Source organism: Taudactylus pleione, unplaced genomic scaffold, assembly GCF_031769625.1.
Source record: "Taudactylus pleione unplaced genomic scaffold, aTauple2 ptg000117l, whole genome shotgun sequence".
NCBI classification, from domain to species: domain Eukaryota; kingdom Metazoa; phylum Chordata; class Amphibia; order Anura; family Myobatrachidae; genus Taudactylus; species Taudactylus pleione.
The window spans coordinates 5371740-5390151 of NW_028284519.1; the positions used below are offsets into that span (position 1 = coordinate 5371740).

The window sequence follows — 18412 nt, forward strand, 5'->3', positions numbered from 1 at the left end:
GTATGTGAAGGTGTAAATGATGTGGGACAGGTATGCGGAAGTCTACAGATGTGTTCTCTTGTATCTTTGCTGCTTGTGCGTAAATTCTCGCCACATATGGCGTGAGTCAGATGGCCGCGACCAGGTAAGCGCACTGAGTTCGCCCATGCAATCCATAGGATTGCATGGTGCAAAAAACTACAGCGATCTAGCGTACCGTGACGCACGCCTGCGCGTCCAGTCGTATGGCACGATGCATGTGCACGTTTGCCGTAAAAGCGGCAAAGATACAAGAGGACACATCTGTAAATGATGTGGGACAGGTATGTGAAGGTGTAAATGATGTGGGACAGGTATGTGGAGGTGTAAATGATGTGGGACTGGTATGCGGAGGTGTAAATGATGTGGGACAGGTATGCGGAGGTGTAAATGATGTGGGACTGGTATGCGGAGGTGTAAATGATGTGGGCCAGGTATGCGGAGGTGTAAATGATGTGGGACAGGTATGTGGAGGTGTAAATGATGTAGGACAGGTATGTGGAGGTGTAAATTATGTGGGACAGGTATGTGGAGGTGTAAATTATGTGAGACAGGTATGTGGAGGTGTAAATGATGTAGGACAGGTATGTAGAGGTGTAAATGATGTAGGACAGGTATGTGGAGGTGAGTGATGTAGGGCAGGTATGTGGAGGTGTAAATGATGTAGGGCAGGTATGTGGAGGTGTAAATGATGTAGGACAGGTATGTGGAGGTATAAATGATGTGGGATAGGTATGTGGAGGTGTAAATGATGTGGGACAGGTATGTGGAGGTGTAAATGACGTGGGACAGGTGTGTGGAGGTGTAAATGACGTGGGACAGGTATGTGGAGGTGTAAATAATGTGAGACAGGTATGTGGAGGTGTAAATGATGTGAGACAGGTATGTGGAGGTGTAAATGATGTGGGATAGGTATGTGGAGGTGTAAATGATGTGGGATAGGTATGTGGAGGTGTAAATGATTTGAGATAGGTATGAGGAGGCTGTATTGATGGGAGAGGGGTTCTTCAACTTGCAGATGGGAGCTAAAAGCGTTTATTCCAACTTTACAAACTTATATAAAAGCACTGAAAAATTACTATGCAGACATTTTCCTGTGCCCTCAAAATGCTAGAAAGACTTTAATTTGCTGAAAAACATTTCCAATCATTGATGAAAAACACTTCCAATCATTTTTCACCCATTATAAAAAAAATATGGTACAAGGAAAATAGTATTGCTGCGCTCGTATGTTAAAGCAGCTCAGTAAAAAATAGAGGGTAAATGTAATCAAGCTAATACTTAGCATTACTAGAACATAGAGATAAATTTTTTTTTAAAAATAATAAAAATAAATAAAAAATAAAATGAAAGATAAAAGGAGCTATATAGATAAAAAATAAAAAGAAGTATATACTATAAAAACATCAACATATAAAGCAAGTTATAAGGTGCAATTTATGTGCATTAGTAAAGTTTATAGCCTTTATAGGAAAAATTGTGGAGCAAAGTTTCGGGGCTCGGGAGGGGTGGAGGTGCGCTCGGTAGAACTCCCTTTTAACCTCGACTAGCGGTTACAACTATCCTTAACCTTACCCTACTGGAGGATGGGCTGATCCTGCCGTTGTCTTCTCCTATTGCACCGGCTGCCGGCGTTCTGTGTGAGCCGTGGCGTCTCCTGATGATGTCAGATGCCCACCGGTCAATGTCACTTTAGGGTAATGTCTAAATCCCCTTCACCGAGAGGACCCTGACGTCATCAGCCAGTGTCCAGCATCATTCCCTGCCATCCAAGTGGGCATAGAGGGGGAATATAACCATGTGGCGAGCGCAGCGAGCCACCGTGCCCGAAGTGTGGCGAGTGCAGCGAGCCCGCGAGGGGACAACAAACTGGGGTAAGTGGGGACAAAGTACCTCTTTAGCTGGCTGTCATGGGCAGGAACTGCACTTCCGCCCTCACTCACGTCACTTCCAGGTGCCTAGCGCGAAGGGGAAATACAGCCAACCGTCACTTTAGTCCCGCTAGCTCCAGCTAGTGTCCTCTTGTCTGGCCCGCTTCATCCAACGCGTTTTGCACCGCATAGGGTGCTTTTTCAAGGAAAAAGCAGGACCAGGCAAGAGGGCACTAGCTGGAGCTAATGGGACTAAAGTGACATTGACCGGCGGGCGCCTTACGTCATCGGGAGATGCCACTGCTCAGCCAAGTCGCGCTCACACAGACTACCAGTGGCTGCTGCAATAGGACAGGCCCGTCCACCAGTAGGGTAAGGTTAGGGATAGTTGTAACCACTAATCGCGGTATACGGGACATCTACCAAGCAGACCTCCACCCCTTCTGAGCCGAATCTTTGCTCACCAATTTTTCCTATAAAGGTTATAAGCATTACTAATACACATAAATTGCACCTTATAACTTGCTTTATATATTGACGTTTTTATAGTATATGCTTTTTATTTTTTTTATCTATATTGCTACTTTTATCTTTAATTTTATTTTATTATTTGTATAATTATTTTTATCTCTATTGTTCTAGTAGCGCTTAGTATTAGCTTGATTACATTATAAAAAAAAACATTTGACACCATTTAAGAGCCTTATGGCCACTAACAGCCTTTTATATGGTCCTGCTATCTTAGTTGTCACTTTTTTGGGGGCAAGTATTGTTTCCTCACTTTTTCATGAACTTCTCAAGAGTTAACTTTTTGTACAAAATTTGCATTTCTAATCAGATTGCACATTTCGTGGGTGTGCGCATTAGTGTGAATTCCATGAACAAACCCCGTTTACTAACTCGCAAGTAATTGAATTGGCCTTATATGTTTAGGCGTTGCAGAAATAGGGCCTTATTTACAGTTCCGCGCAATTACGTGTGTGGTCGGATGTCGTGATTTTATTTTAGCAAACTGAGTATGTTTCATGGCCTGCATACACAACTTACAGCATTGTACAAGTGATGCAAAGTTGTATGCATCCTGCTCACTTCTCATTTACAGTTTAATACATTAGGAGTTACTGGGTGACAAAGGTATGTTCACACGTAGGAAAGCATCCCGTGGGCTATTCAGAGGAGATGATATGCAGAGATCCCATGCAGCAAGGTCGGGATGATGACTAGTTGCACAAACAGAGGGCTGGGGTTGTGCGATTGCATAGATAGAATACTACTGGATGTTCACATGGATTTCCAATCACTAGAAGCAGACGGAATTGCAAACAATTTACAAACGACTCACAGGGGTATTCAATATGGGTGCGATAACATCGTTTTTGCGTTAATATCGGAGGTATGACGTCATTATCGCAGGTTTTAGTTTTACACTGTATTCAATTTCAAAGACTTATCGCAGTTTTGAAAAGTCTTTGATAAAAAACGGGGATAAGTTTTCACCATTGAATATGTGTCGAAAAAAAGTGCAGAATTGGGGTTTAGGGGTGCAGGCTTAAAAAAAATAGCCTGCACCCCTGGGACTGACATTTAAAAAAGAACTGTGTCAAAAAAAGTTGAAAAAAAAATAGGGACACCCCAAAAAATTAATTTAAAAATTGGGGTGAAAAAAAAAAAAGGGAAAAAATTGTTTAAGAATAGGGAAATAGGTTCAGGGCTATTCTGCAAGTATGCGGCAGATGTTTTCTAGAATAGAATTATAGCGGCAGGTGCACAAATGCAGAATTTTTAAAAACTTACTTTAGGGACATCAAAATATGCTTGTACCCATTTTCATGTACCCCAAATTTGATGGGACCACTTAAAAAAACGAAAAAAATAACCTAAGTGCTCTTCTGCATCACTACTTCAATGTCGGAAAAAAACACCTGCTGCGGCTATTTAAATCCCCGACTTTCAATTAAAGGCTAAAACGGGGGTACCCATAGTGATCCCCCATGTTTTTACTACTTTAGGGGGGTCTTACAATTTTTTTAAGGAAAAATTCATAACTTTACGCAAATCCAACTTCGGAGTTTCCCGTTGCGCGCCCGATACTTTAACGCAGGTAAAAACTCTGATATATTGAATACCCCTCTCAGAGTCAAGCCCAAAAACCCTGATCCCCAGGCATTCTTGATACGTCACATACTACAGTTCTTCAACCATGAATATCAGGGCTGTAGCTATCACACAGTCTTTATGGATATGCAGACTGCTCAGTTAATTCTTTTAGATGCTTTTTACCACTATCAGTATATACAACAGATGAAAAACTGCTGACTAAGTTTTCGGGTTTGTCAAAGAGGTCCATAAGTGTGCTTTGTATTACTGTATATTAGTTAATAATTGTTTTCAACCACATTGATCTGTAGGGGTCAGAACTGTCACAAAGTAGGTTGGCACCATTTGTACGTGTGATCTAGGGTTAACTGCAATAATTAGGCACTTTTTCAAAGAATCCTAAATTTAATAACATCAGTGTAGGCACCGCTGGAGCTTATAGTCTAAAACACCCACATAACCATTTGTCAGAAGTCCATTGACTTACCAGTACAACCCATAGGAACTCAAACAGGGGGAGAGAGATAGGGCCCTGGTCAAACGCTAAACCATGTGAAGAAGCAATGCTACCACTGTGCCACACAGTTGTCTATAAATCTAACTTAAATATAAATACAATCATGCAACTTTATTTCCTTATGAATTTACATATCAAGTATTCAAGACACATTTTTGTATCTCACCATGGTTTCCATTTGTTTCCACTGTTCTTCCAACTCAGCCATTGCCAATACCCAAAAATCGCTGCATTTAGTGTAGCGCTTTCCTTGAAACCAGAACTGCCGGAGCCAGTCAAACTCGACCTGTATAGACATAAACACTGTTTGCAGAGTCAAAAATTACAGCTACAGTATAGTCTGTGGCATATTTTGAAAAATTAAGACAAATGGTCATTCAGCCAAACATTATTTGATAGTTTTTAATGCAATGTGACTGTGCTTTTGATGCGGACATTTATAAAAAATATACGAGAATGTACCTGTATTTCTTCCTGACAAGCGTTCACTCGTGTAAATTCTCACATTGCTTGCAGTGTTAGCACTCAGTAACATGCAATGAGTTTTGTGGGAACGCTCATACAAGTCCATAAGACGCTTTGATGCAGGAAAGCTTTGAAAAACGTTAAAAGACATTATAGTGGGAGATTGATCAAAGCTTGGAGAGAGATAAAGTACCAACCAATCATGTGTTTGAAAAATGGCAGTTAGAAACTGATTGGTTTGTACTTTATCTCTTTTCACTTTATCTCTCCCTAGGCTTTTGATACATCTCCCCCAAGGTCCTTAAAGCAAGGCCAATGTACAGTGTTCTTTAATTTGCTTTAACTGGCATTCATTTTAGACGTCAGTACAAGCCCTTAATCTTCCCAATATTTGGCAAAGTGAGAAGTTATTCTAGAAGTGTGATATCAGTTCTGGCAAGGATCAATATTAACAGTGGGTGAATTGAAACTCAAAATACATGAAAAGAATAATGTTGGCTATCATGACCTATTGTCATACACGCATCTTGAATAAAGCAGAACGTGGACAGAAGGAGTTTGCGGTCTGCCACCCTTCCTTGCACTCTGGGGGCACTCCTGCCCACTCTTATGCTATTAGCTTCAAGTTAATGTTGCATGCTAAATATGACACACTTATTACTATAGGCTACTATGATGTTAAAACTACTTTTTGTCCTACCTCATTGTGAATCTTTTCTGCTTGATGTAAAACTGCAGCTTCTAGAGACTTCAACTTGGTCTCTCCCGTACTAGGAACCAAGTAAAGGTTTTCCAGAGCAGTCTTACACCTTGACTGTATATACTTCAAAGTACCAGTGTAGCACTGTAAAATAAGGACCAATAAAACATCACATATAATATGAGGCCCTGAAATCTCAGACTGTGGTGCTACACCTATTGCTTAACCCCTCAGTTCCATCTATAATGGAATCAGTAGAAGTACATGTACCCTGCGCTTGGTGACATGTATTTTCTATTTCCTACTTCAATGGCCACAGACTATCAAAGTGGATAATTTGCTGGTATCATTTACTCCTCTAATGTAAGCTTTGCAGGGGTAAATAATTTATCATTTGCCATTAGATAAAATACGAATATATCCATTATCCGATTTATAATTATTGACGTCAAACAATCGACATTGAGGAAACCATATTCAATTTCATATGACTATTGCTGGTTCATGAGACAATTTTCCCACTTTCCATAATAAAGACAAGGACATACCATATAATATTTATATACACACACATATATATACCCATGGACACATATATATGAACACATATATTAATATATATCTATATTAGTTATATTTTATATAGATTTTTGTTTTTACTTTGTTCGATCATATATTATGAACTTAAGTGCATCCCTACCCCACACTGGTAATGCAGTACTAAAATTTCCTGTACTGTATAATTTAATGTGTAATTTCTGCTCAATCCATAAATCTATTATTGGTGTCACGATGACACTTACAGAGCTTTCTACAGAAACTTTCATTACACAATTTGTATACAACAACCGTTGGCTGATTGGGTTAACAACACCTTTTGCCTGCTTAAATGCATCATGTAATTGTTGTTGTATGGCATAGAAGCAGACTGTGCACTCTGATATAATACATCCTGGTGTTTGAATGACACAATGACATTTTAAAGGCATAAGGCACATAATAGTGAACCTTCATTATGGACAGGCCATACCTGTGCTACTCTGTGCGTGGAGCTGAACCGAGGCTGGGATCCTGCCAGCACACAGTGTTGATGGGTTCTGTTGAGGTCATCTGTGGGAACCAGAATGTTACCAACATATTTTTTACTAATAACAATATCTGATATCCAGCTGGGCACATATGGCAAATTTCAACGGCTGGAACCACAGCCACTGCATTGACCCCTCTTACATTCAAATAAATAAACATTGAATAGAAATAAAACCAACAAAAATGCTAAGAAATCCTTCAAGAATTAAAATCTTGTGGCTGCTATACACTGGGGTCATGAGTCTGATTCCTGACCAGGGCCCTGTCTGTACAGTTTATCTGTTATCTCAGTGTCTGCGAGGGTTTCCCCAAAGGCTCCAGCTTCCCCCCACACTCCAAAATATATTGGAATTATAATTGGTTGCTGACTCATGTGTACCCTAGTCTGGTGTATGTGAGCTTGTGCGTTTATATGTTAGGCAATTTAGACTGTAAGCTCTAATGTAAATGACAAATAATCTCTGTACACTGATGTGCAATGGGTGTTGCAATATAAATAAATGATAATAATAATTACAACATTCCATGTGGGAATGACATTAATTGTATTGTTGAATAGTACTAGGGCAGACAGTCTAAACACACTGGCTCTCAAACTATTCTTAAGAAATGACCCATAGTGCATTGCATATGGTAAAGGAGCCCAAGTTGTATAAGAGTGCTGGCCCACTAATACAGAAATTCACCTGTGCCCCATCTGTGAGGAAATGACATGCACCATAGCTGAAGACTGAGAACAAACCATACAGACTCTTGACATGATTGGCATCAGAAGGCACGCATATCAAACTGGACTCTTCATTTACCCCAAATTGTTGAAAGGGAATTAAACCAGATTCAAAGCCTGTTCCTGTATCCTTTTACGATCGTGATAGAGGATAAGAGCATATGTGGCACAAGTGGAGGATCAACTCATCTTTGTAAATTGTAATGGTTTTCTTTTTTTAAATTGATTTTTTTTAGATCCACAAACAACGAGTAAGTGTAAGTCTAATTTTCTGGGGGAAAATGCTGCTGATAGCAAAGTCTGTGCCTGCATACTTTAACTTATCAGACTTGAACGTTTATCTATCTAGAATATATATTTTTTTTTAATAAAATGAGTCTGCCCTCTACTCCCTTCTAAAGCACTGAGCTGCAAATGGGATTACGGAGCAAGAACAGTGTCGCTGAAATGATGTCACGCAATGAGCAGAGTTTAATCAGTCGACGGCTATTTAAATCACGTGCTGCAAACAATGCACAGTGATCTCACCACTGCAGGGTTGGCTATTATATAGTGACTGTAATAGTCACACAGCAATAGTGTCATGCAGGTCCGGTAATGAAAGGGTTCCAGGCTGTCCTGGCATATTATTTTATTATTAGCTTCTGTTGGAATTATTCACAGACAAATGATCTCCCAGCAGAAAATGATTGCCTTGGAAATGTTGTATACAAGTTCCCTTCAGCACTCTCTTTAGTGACTGAAATCAGTCCAAGGGCCAAGTGAGGGCAAAAGGGTGAAATCGTGCGCTAATTTATCTTTACTTTATTTGCTGGCGAGAACCAATCTATCTCCCTGCATATACAAGGCTTTCTGAGAATGGCTGCAGGCTGTTATTTATTCCTGCAAAGTGACTTTTGACACAGGGACAAAATAGGAGAAGCCGTCTTAAAATGAGTGGCCGTAGGCCAAATGTTTTTGAGTTCGTTTAAGCGCCGGGTGCCAGATGAAACGTGTTTCCCTGGCAACCCGTCTGTCAGTCAAACGGCTAAACAGATCAAATCCTGATCAGGAGATTTTCCATAGGCGCTGTATAAATCAAAGAGGTAATGCTGCGCTTCAATTCAGGAAATTCTCTCTTTAGTTTAAAATCGACACCACTAAAATTTCATAGTTCCCCTCCCTTTAAATTTAATATCATATTAATAGCGAAGGGATTCCTGTGAAATGCTATAAAAGGAAAGCACATGAGATTAATAAGGACATACTAAAAATTGTTGCTCTTGTTAAAAGGAATTTGCCATATGTCAGAGAATCATAATTTTTCAATTCTTCAATAGAATTTTTTTTTTAGAAAAATAAATAATATATATATATATATATATATATATATATTATAACAATAACATATTATATATATATATAATATATATATATACACACACACACACACACACACACACACACACATAGATATATATATATATATAAAACTCCATTTACTTGTGTGAGAATTATGCAAGAGCTAAAGTATGGAGATGTCGATGGATCAACACTGCGATCATACAATCATAACCTTAACTAGTTAGACTGTATTCTGATAATCATGAGATATGTAGCACAGTAAGCTGTGATTAGGAAAAGCATACAGGAGGGTTATTTAGTGTTCCCTTTTTATAAAGCGATTCATTACTCCAACCTTGTCTACTACCAGATATATGCACAAGTCTATGTCACCCCTTTGGTAAATTATTATATTAGAGGGGTAAGTTATAATGGAAGAAATTTATTACATTAGATGCCATGATGGACAATATGAAGAGCTGAGATACGTGTGTCTTATGTAGGAAATGCATAGTATGGAAGCCTGTGCCAAGTGATATATATATTTTTTTAGAATTAAAGGAATTATTATAATAAGACATCACTATTCATGGTTAGAGCACTGTAAAAACCGCACAACGTTCTCATGCACAACGAGTTAATACTGTTGTCAGAGAGAATAAAGGTGACCATATAGCGCAATGCTTACATTATGAGAGCTGTGCTCACATGAGCAGGCTAATACAGGAGGGTGAATATTGAATATCAATGCAAGGAAGCAATTTATAACTTTTAGTTGGGTTTACGGGCTCTCTGCTATTACTCAGAATAGATCAGAACGTTATTAGGGTGTTTTATAAATCAAAATAAGCATACATAAAAGAAAACTAAGGGAACAGGCTGCACTGGTGGCTATAAAAGGTTCATACCTATCATGGGGATACTCCATGTCCTGAAATTCATAGTAAACAGAGAGCGATCAATACAGTATTTATTTCAGGCTCACTCAATTCCTACAAACATTGTGAACTGTAAAATATGAAAAGTATTTGCTATGAGATATAATGCAGCTTTGTACAGCATCTGCCATGTAATCTATATACTGTGTCTTGCCTTAAAATTTGCTGATATAAATAAAACATGATACTTACAGCAAATTTACAATAGCATAAAATGGGAAGGCAAAGTTGTTTTAATGAGGAAAACCTACAGGAATCATTTAACTATGCCCAAAATTTATATCTCCCAACTCTCTCACCAGTGACCTTTCTATGGGGCTTGTTACTTGTTATTCCAATCATCTATATGACATGTGTCATCATCTAAGTTCCCCGGATACTCTTACGCGCACATAAGGACAGGCAGGCAGGATAGGGAATTTAAAAGGCAAAACATAGCGAAGAAACACACTAAAAAAAGAAAAATGTTACTTATACAGAAATGAACAATGTGTTTAAAATTACCCAGCATGAAATAAGAATCGCCTGGGCTTAAAGGTAAAGCGAGACCAGGAGTCTCTATGTCCCAAGCTATCTTTAGACCCACATGCCATTTGGATTCATCCCCAAATTCTCCACTCGCTTCTGTAGCACTGTCTGAAACAACACAAATAAAAGCCTTTATTAAATGAAATCCAGCTTATTTCCCTGCTTTACATAGATTATTATTACTAACTTGCAAACTGAAATAAACAAATGCGCAAGAATGCACATAAGGACTTGTTGCCAACTGTGAATAGAGACTGACTGGCCGGGCAGGCCTACTAGAGAAAGCCGTAGGGTGGGGGTTACATGATCCATCGCAGAGGGGGCACAACACAGCAACATAGAAGTAATAATTTATTGAGTGGGAAAAAGGGTCTAAAACAAGCAATACAAATCAAATATGCAATGTAAAAAAAAAAAAAACTGAAATCCTCTGATACAATAAGATCCATGGGAAAACCACTGTGTAGACGGAAAAGATATTGATGAGAAACTGATGCTGAATGTGAAATAGTAGTTTAAGGTGGAGTGGGCCCTGGCTATATTTTATGGACTGAATGTACTCATTCAGGACTCATTCAGATCTATCACAGACTTAACTTTAAAGGGGTTTTCATTTTAAAAATTATAAATGTTTAGTAAATAACCTCCCTTCCAAATAATAGTATTTTGGTAATGAATCTCTTATCAGTCACAGGTTTTTAGCTGATAACCATCAGCGCTGGTTGTCTCTCTCTGTAACTGGAAACCTTCGAGCCAATGTTTTGAATCTCTACTGATCTGGAGAGAAATTACCAATGGTGAAGATTATCAGCTCAAGTGTCTGGACCCTGCTAAAGACAGCATATAGTGGGGCCCATCATATTAAATTACTACTATTATTGGTAAGGGAGGAGAATACTTAAAATTCAAATGTATATTTGCTGCCGGGAAACTGACATCAAATTTTGATTTCGACAGAATAAGTATTTGGTTCCAACACGTGTCAGTATATAAATAAATAGATAAATATATATAATTTTTTTTTTACTTTCATTTTGGCATAACGCATGCTAACATGCAATATGACATGCCGGCATTTTCATACATTATCTGTCATCTGTGTTTCACATTTCAGATTCACTTTACATGTCCTGCTGTACGATAATATTTAATGGAGCACCAATAGGACCTACCCTCCAACATGACCCCTTCCATTAGGTACAAAATGTTCTGCTCCTGGACTTCCCACCTAATGTATGATTGCAGTCACCTGTGTTTAACTAGGTAATTGATGAGACAGGTGTTTCAGCACAGGTAGCTGCAATCATCAAGTAAGAGGGAAGTCCAGGAGCAGAGTATTTTGTACCTAATGGAACGGGTCATGTTGGAGGGTATGATAGGATTGTCCATGAGGTGCTGTGTCACTTTTGGAAGACACATATGTACAGTATAAGTGCCAGTAAATGGTAATCTGAACATGCTCCAGACCTTGATAACTGTAGTTGTAGACGGCAACAGTTGATTGGTCCACAAGGTTCTCATCATGGTGCCAGCTCACTGCCATTTTCCCCATGCCAAAATATGGTTCCTCCCTCAGGTAGGGCATATTCTGCGGGTTCATGTAATTTATCAAAGTTACATTAAAGCATTCCACTTCATGTCGGTTGGATTGTTCACCATCCTGAGAGGAGATCTGCTGAGGTGAAACATTTGAGAACTCTATCCTTTGGCTGTCAGTTATACATTTCTGTAATTCGCGCTTTGTCTGGTCATACAGAAACTCATTTAATTCATAAAAAGACTTGCAGGCAAAGGAAAGGTCTTCTGTGCTGTACTTGTGTTTATCATCACTCCAAGGCACAGCAAATAACCTTGTGTTTAAGTACTTGTAGGTGCAGCCTGGCTGGCCAATCAGAATCCGGGATACAGGAGTGAGCAAATCTTTACCTTTCAGCTGTACAAGGTCTTGGAACAGACAACCATGTTTAAGTAATATTAGAAATGCATTCTGGATAACCTGATGCAACTGAGCTGGAGTTTGTTCGGCTTTATGAATCACCATTTTGGCATATTTCGTCTTCCACTGTGGGGAAAAAAAAATCCACAAAGTAATATATTGGCACACATATAAATCGCCTACCGTTCTAAATGTAATACACAAAGACCTGTTTTTGGTTTTGTTGTTTTTTTTTTTTAACTGAAAAACTTTTAGAAATAAAAACAAATATAAAGCAGTGATCGAAAAATCCTTTCCTACAGAAAACTGGGGACCCACTTTTTAAATCTGATCGAGTCCTGAAAGACGCGCTCACTGCGCTGCGGCGTCTCCCTGCGCTGCGGCATCTCCCTGGCCAATCCCTGTACACACCGGTGTCTCCCCAGCCAATCCCTGCGCGGCGGCGTCTCCCCAGCCAATCCCTGCGCGGCGGCGTCCCCCCGGCCAATCCCTGCGTGGCAGCGTCTCCCCAGCCAATCCCTGCGCGTCAGCGTATCCCCAGCCAATCGCCCTCGCCGCGTAAGTCCTGACTCTTGACACCTCCTCTTTCCATCCATTCCCGGCGGAACGGAGCTAACCGGGAGAGTAAAGAAGTGGGGAAGCCAGCATAGGTTGGGCTGCAGCAGCAGAGAGGAGCGTTGTTCCTGCAGGCTCGGCAGGAGGCAGAGCATCAGAAGTAGAGGCAACTTCAGACAGACAACAGTGACCCGGCCAAGGACTCCCCCAGCAGAAGCAAAGGAGATAACCAATGCGCCAAGTGCTATCTACCTTTACCCTCTCCCTACCCCCAGTACTGCCCCAGTTGCTATCCTGACAGCACTGCCCCAGTATTGCCTGCCCTCCTTGCCCCCCAGTACTGCTATCTAACCTAACCTCCTCCCTACCCTCAGTACTGCCTGCCCCTAAACTCTTTCTTGCCCCCAGTACTGCCTCAGCTGCTATCTACCCGTGCCCCCTCCCTGTCCCCCATACTGCCTCACTCAGCTACTAGCTACACCTGCCCTGTCCCTACTCTCAGTGCTGCCCCAGCTGCTATCTTAACCCTCTCCCTACCCCCAGCAATGCCCCTAACATCCTCCTTACCCCGCAGTACTGCCCTAGCTGTTATCTACCCTTACCACCTTCCTACTCCCAGTACTGCCTGCCCCTAACCCATTCCTTTCCCCCAGTACTGCACCAGCTGCTATCTACCCTTGCCCCCTCCTTACCCCCAGCATTGCCTGTCCCTAGCCCCTTTCTTGCCCCCCCCAGCACTGTCACAACTGCTGTCTGCCCTCACCCCCCATAATATGTGATTGGCCCAGAAACAGTGGATCAGGACCCCAATTTTTTAAAGTGAGGGGTCCCTGGGACCCACAATTATTTTTGCTCAGTGCGATCATTGTAAAGTGTACCTATCAAATAACTCAGCCTGGATTATTGCTAAAGCATACAACATAGGCAAATCAATTTATTCAGACACCATAGGTAACTTGTGATGTGCCTACCTTCGCAAAATAGAAAAGGGTTAAAAAAAATACACTGTATATATAATAAGACTACTGTATGTTTGAAACACTGATAGAGTCTCTGAAATGCACACTATTATTTATTAGAAAATATTCATATAGCCCCAACATACTACGGAATTACAATTGCGCACAAACAAGACTGGGTACAAACAAACATATACCAGTCAATTTCGAGAACACAACATTATCTATATTATATTGTGAATTTTTAAAAAATATTATTATATTTGTTCAGTAGACACAATATTTAAAAAAATAAAAAAAAATTTTTATTGAAGCATTGACATATAGGGGCATGTTCAGTTAGGAGCGAAAAGTCCCGTACTTTTACCATGCCGGACTTTTAGCCATCAGCGCTGGTTTTCTATGCGGAAAAATATCGCGAGCGTCCCCGCTTATCCCCGTATTCAATTACAAATCGGCGAAACGCAAACAGGTGAAAAGTGCTGTCCGATTTGGGGAATTCAGCCTGACACCCCCCAAAGGATGCACTAACATTGGGGATCACTCTAGATACCCCCGAATAGCCCTGCTGAAGGTATTTGGGGTACTTAAATGCTCTCAATAGTTGCTAATTACCGTCTTTGCAGAAGTTGTGAAGAATAGGATTTATCAGATTTTTTTTGCAGAAAATAAGTAGTCCCAGACATTTTGGGGTACACGAAAATGGGTGCTAGCATATTTTAAAGTTGCTAAAGTGAAGTTTTCAAAATGTAAAAAATCCACCTGCCGCAACCACCTGCAAACTTAAAAACACCTGGGGCATACTTGGGGACCCCCCCTGGAGTCCATTTCGCTAGTTTTTAAATTTGTCCCCCAACTTTGGACTTTTTTGCCCCCAAAATGTAAGTACTTTTTTGGGGTGATCTAAACTATTTTTTGAACTTTTATTTACGCAGTTTACCTCTGGGGGACTATCCCAAGGGTGCAGGGGGGTTTACCGAGGTTTGCACCCCAAAACCCAAAAACACAAAACCCAAATTCTGCAATTTTTTCCGACACCTATTCATAGGCTAAACTTTTTCGCAGGTTCCATTGGATTGAGTTTCCGCACCGGCGAAAAGTCTCCGGAATCGAATACGGAGGACACTTTTCACATGGCGAAACTTTATCGACGAAAACGGCTTTTCGCACCTAATTGAATACGGCCCATCATATCATAAAATAATAAAATTAACACATGAAAAACGACAATAAATAAATACCAAGAAACAATAACATAATATCATCAATTTCCATATATTGTAGAATACAAAAAAAATAACAGTAAGGTTAGTTAGATCAATCAGACATACGTGTTTCATACCACTCTGTACCTCGGAAGCATCTCCAGAGTTGTTCTCTTAGTGATGGGGAGAGGGTGTCAATATAACTCTCCCAAATATTAAAGAAACATTCAGTAAATTTTTATTTTTTAAGGAAAGCTTCCAGCCAATCCATCCTAAATATATAGAACATCTTTTCTAAAATAAAGTGAAAATGGCGGGCTGATGGGCTGTATCCACATCTGAGAGATACAGATGCCGCAGATAAGACACATGTTTTTATTAAAATGCATATAGTCAGGATAAATTGGGAACTTTAAATTAGCTTTACCACTAAATTCTATGCACAGCCTGGATTTTCCCTTCACGGCAATATAATTCCCATATTATGGGATACATCTAATAGGGTGCGGTGTGGGCTGACTGTGCCAGCGAGATCCCTGCAAATGTGTCCAAAATTTGTATTTTTTAAATATAGCTCTTCTGCTCTATGGAGAAACGGCAGGGTAGAAGGCAAAGTTTTATAAGTAGTCAATGGGGATAAGAAGCATAAGGAAGAATTTTAGCTTAGTAAACAATTAATACTCAGGGTCGGAATCGGTATGAAATCCCGGCACTCGGAATGCCTGCTGTCAGTATACCGACAGCGGCATCCTTATGCTCAGGATCCCAACAAGGGTGCGGTAAGTATGTAAACTACCTCCCCTTTCCCTAACTCTCTGTTCCTACATCCTAACACTAACCCTTCCCACCCCCCACTCTAACCCTAAACCTCCCCATTAGTGCCTACATCTAACCCTCCCCCCTTGGTGCCTAAACCTAACCCTCCCCGCTTGTTGCCTAACCCTCACCCCCCCAGTGAAGCCTATCCCTAACCCACCCCCAGGGGCCCTAACTCTAACCTTGGCCTCCCCTTGCCCCCACCCGCGTGACTCCTAAACCTAACCCTTTCCCCCCCACGAATAAGACCTAACCAGCCTTGCTATGCTTATGATCAGCATCCTGGCTGTCGGGATTCTGGCGTCGGGATGTCCACTACTGTCGGTATTCCTGGCGTCGGTATTCTGGCCGGATAGTGGCATTCCAGAGCCGGGTTTTGGTCAGCCGCGATGCCAGTTGTAGGTAAGTTAACTACATCCCCTCAGGGTCGCCTCACGGAATACATGTGTATGGGGCCTTGACTAGCCAAGGGGCCTTCTGCACACTGATGATGCCTGGCCCAGGACTCCCAGGGAAGTGCAGTCACACTACCCTCAGCATGTAAGATACTTGGAAGTTTGCATTTTGTACTGAACGTCTAGGCAAAAAGAAGTTGACGCAACATCTGCAAGTTACATGCTTAAATACAACATATATCAGCACATTTTAATAAACAATAATATAATTACTTTTTTTCGACTCATACTCTTACATACCAACGGACAGCAGCCATGATCATTTGGAGTGACATACTGAAGACGTGCACCACCAAGTTGCTCGAGGAGCTTCTGTTTCTGAAAACGTAAATGAGAACAAAAATAATTTTAATACATATATTATTTTGTAATGAAGCAAACTATGCACATTTTCTACAAAGAGCAAATATATGCAATTACTAGCATGCAACTTATTGAGGTATTTGTTTATTTTTTTTTTTAAATGAACAGCAAGAAAAATGCATACAGTATATCAGCCCTTATGTAAAGATATGTGCATGCTGCTGTGCATTCGCACCTTAACCGTGAGCTTGGTTTGCTACTAGTCATCATCAGTGCACCAGCCACAGCCTATATTTTAGGTCCAAGAGAGAAATCTGAAACAGGCCCTCACTAAACTTTCCATACATGAGAACACTCCACTACAACCCAGTTCCACCTCCTCATTCATTGGTGGACATGTGCTTGAAAAACATACCACTCTGTAAGGCTTGTACTTGTGTGCACTGAGGGCCTGATTCAGACCCGCTCGCGAGCGCTGAGCGCTCGCAAGTGGGTCGATGGTGCCCTAGTGCGCATGCGCACGACGGAGGGAGCTCCGTCGTGCGCATGCGCGAGACCCGGGGAGCGGCGGGGAAGCCGTCGCTCTAGGTCTCACACCAAAGGGGGCGTGCTGTCGATGTTGATTGACAGAACGCCCCCTTTGGTGGGTGTGCCAGGGGCGTGGCTGCCAGACGGAGGCGTTCCCATGGGAACGCCTACCGTCTGGGTCCGGCCCCACTGACATCACTAGTGATGTCAGTGGAAGTGATTTGGCTCTGATAGAGCCAAAATCACTCCAGGGCTTGCAGTCACCGAGACCGTACCGCAGGGTCTCGTCGCAAGCCCGATGGTCACGATGGTCTTGACCATCGCGACCATCATCATGGATGCTCGCATAAGCTGTGGGTGGTAACCCACAGCTATGCGAGCGTCCAAGAGGCTGCTCCAAGTTTAGGTAGGAGGGCCCTGATTCAGAGCGAGTGCTCTGGTCAGAGCATCCGACTCTGAATCAGGCCCTGATTCAGAGCCGGACGCTCTGACAGAGCGCTTGCTCTGAATCAGGGCCGTCCTTCCTGATTTTAGAGCGGCCTCCTGGCCGCTGGCATAGCTGTGGGTGACCACCCACAGCTATAGCGAGTGGCCAAAAAGATGGTCGCTATGGTCAAGTCCATCGCGACCATCGGGCTTGCGATGAGACCCTTGTGGTAGGGTCTCGTCTACCGCAAGCCCTGGAGTGCTTTTGGCTCTATCCGAGCCAAAAGCACTCCCATTGACATCACTTGTGATGTCAGTGGGGCCGGCCCAGATGGTAGGCGTTCCCATGGGAACGCCTCCGTCTGGCCAGCCACGCCCCCGGCACACCCACCAAAGGGGGCGTGCTGTCACTCACCATCGACAGCACGCCCCCTTTGTAGCGAGACCCATAGCGACGGCTTGCCCGTCGCTATCCTGGTCTCGCGCATGCGCACGACGGAGCCGGGTCCGTCGTGCGCATGCGCACTGGCCCAACATTGACCCGCTTGCGAGCGCTCAGCACTCGCGAGCGGGTCTGAATCAGGCCCTCAGTTCCGGAGCACGTGCATTGTGATAACACTAAAGATACGCTCTGCAAACAGGTCAGCATCATGTCCATTATGTTTTGCAGAGTAAAAGAAAATAGTGTAACTTATGCAAATGTTTGCATTACACTAAGGACCTCATTCAGAGTCTCTCGCAAGATGCGATCGCTCACTGGCAAAAAGGGGCCGGATATTGTAATGAAGTGCTCGCACTGCGTCTCGTAACGACGCCCACTATGTTTTAGCGAGCTACGGCAAAGTGTGCTCGCAAGTGTCTAAAGACGCCCCCTTGACACTCACAACAGACGTCATCTCCGGGAAATGAAGGATTAATCGGGACCATCGAGAGCCATCGGAGCTGCTCGCAGCCCT

General features: G+C 42.0%; 1 protein-coding gene across 2 annotated transcripts in view; it reads right to left on the reverse strand.

The window, feature by feature from the left end:
• The window catches only part of FTO (FTO alpha-ketoglutarate dependent dioxygenase), a 345229-nt gene that overhangs the window by 268174 nt on the left and 58643 nt on the right, over positions 1-18412 (reverse strand). For both annotated transcript variants that reach the window (XM_088471946.1, XM_088471947.1), the window contains exons 2-7: positions 16440-16517; positions 11741-12335; positions 10250-10381; positions 6699-6778; positions 5669-5812; positions 4670-4789 (exon numbers count right to left, since the gene is read on the reverse strand). In XM_088471946.1, the coding sequence (XP_088328072.1) occupies positions 4670-4789; positions 5669-5812; positions 6699-6778; positions 10250-10381; positions 11741-12335; positions 16440-16517 (1149 nt within the window). The remainder of the gene's footprint in view (positions 1-4669; positions 4790-5668; positions 5813-6698; positions 6779-10249; positions 10382-11740; positions 12336-16439; positions 16518-18412) is intronic.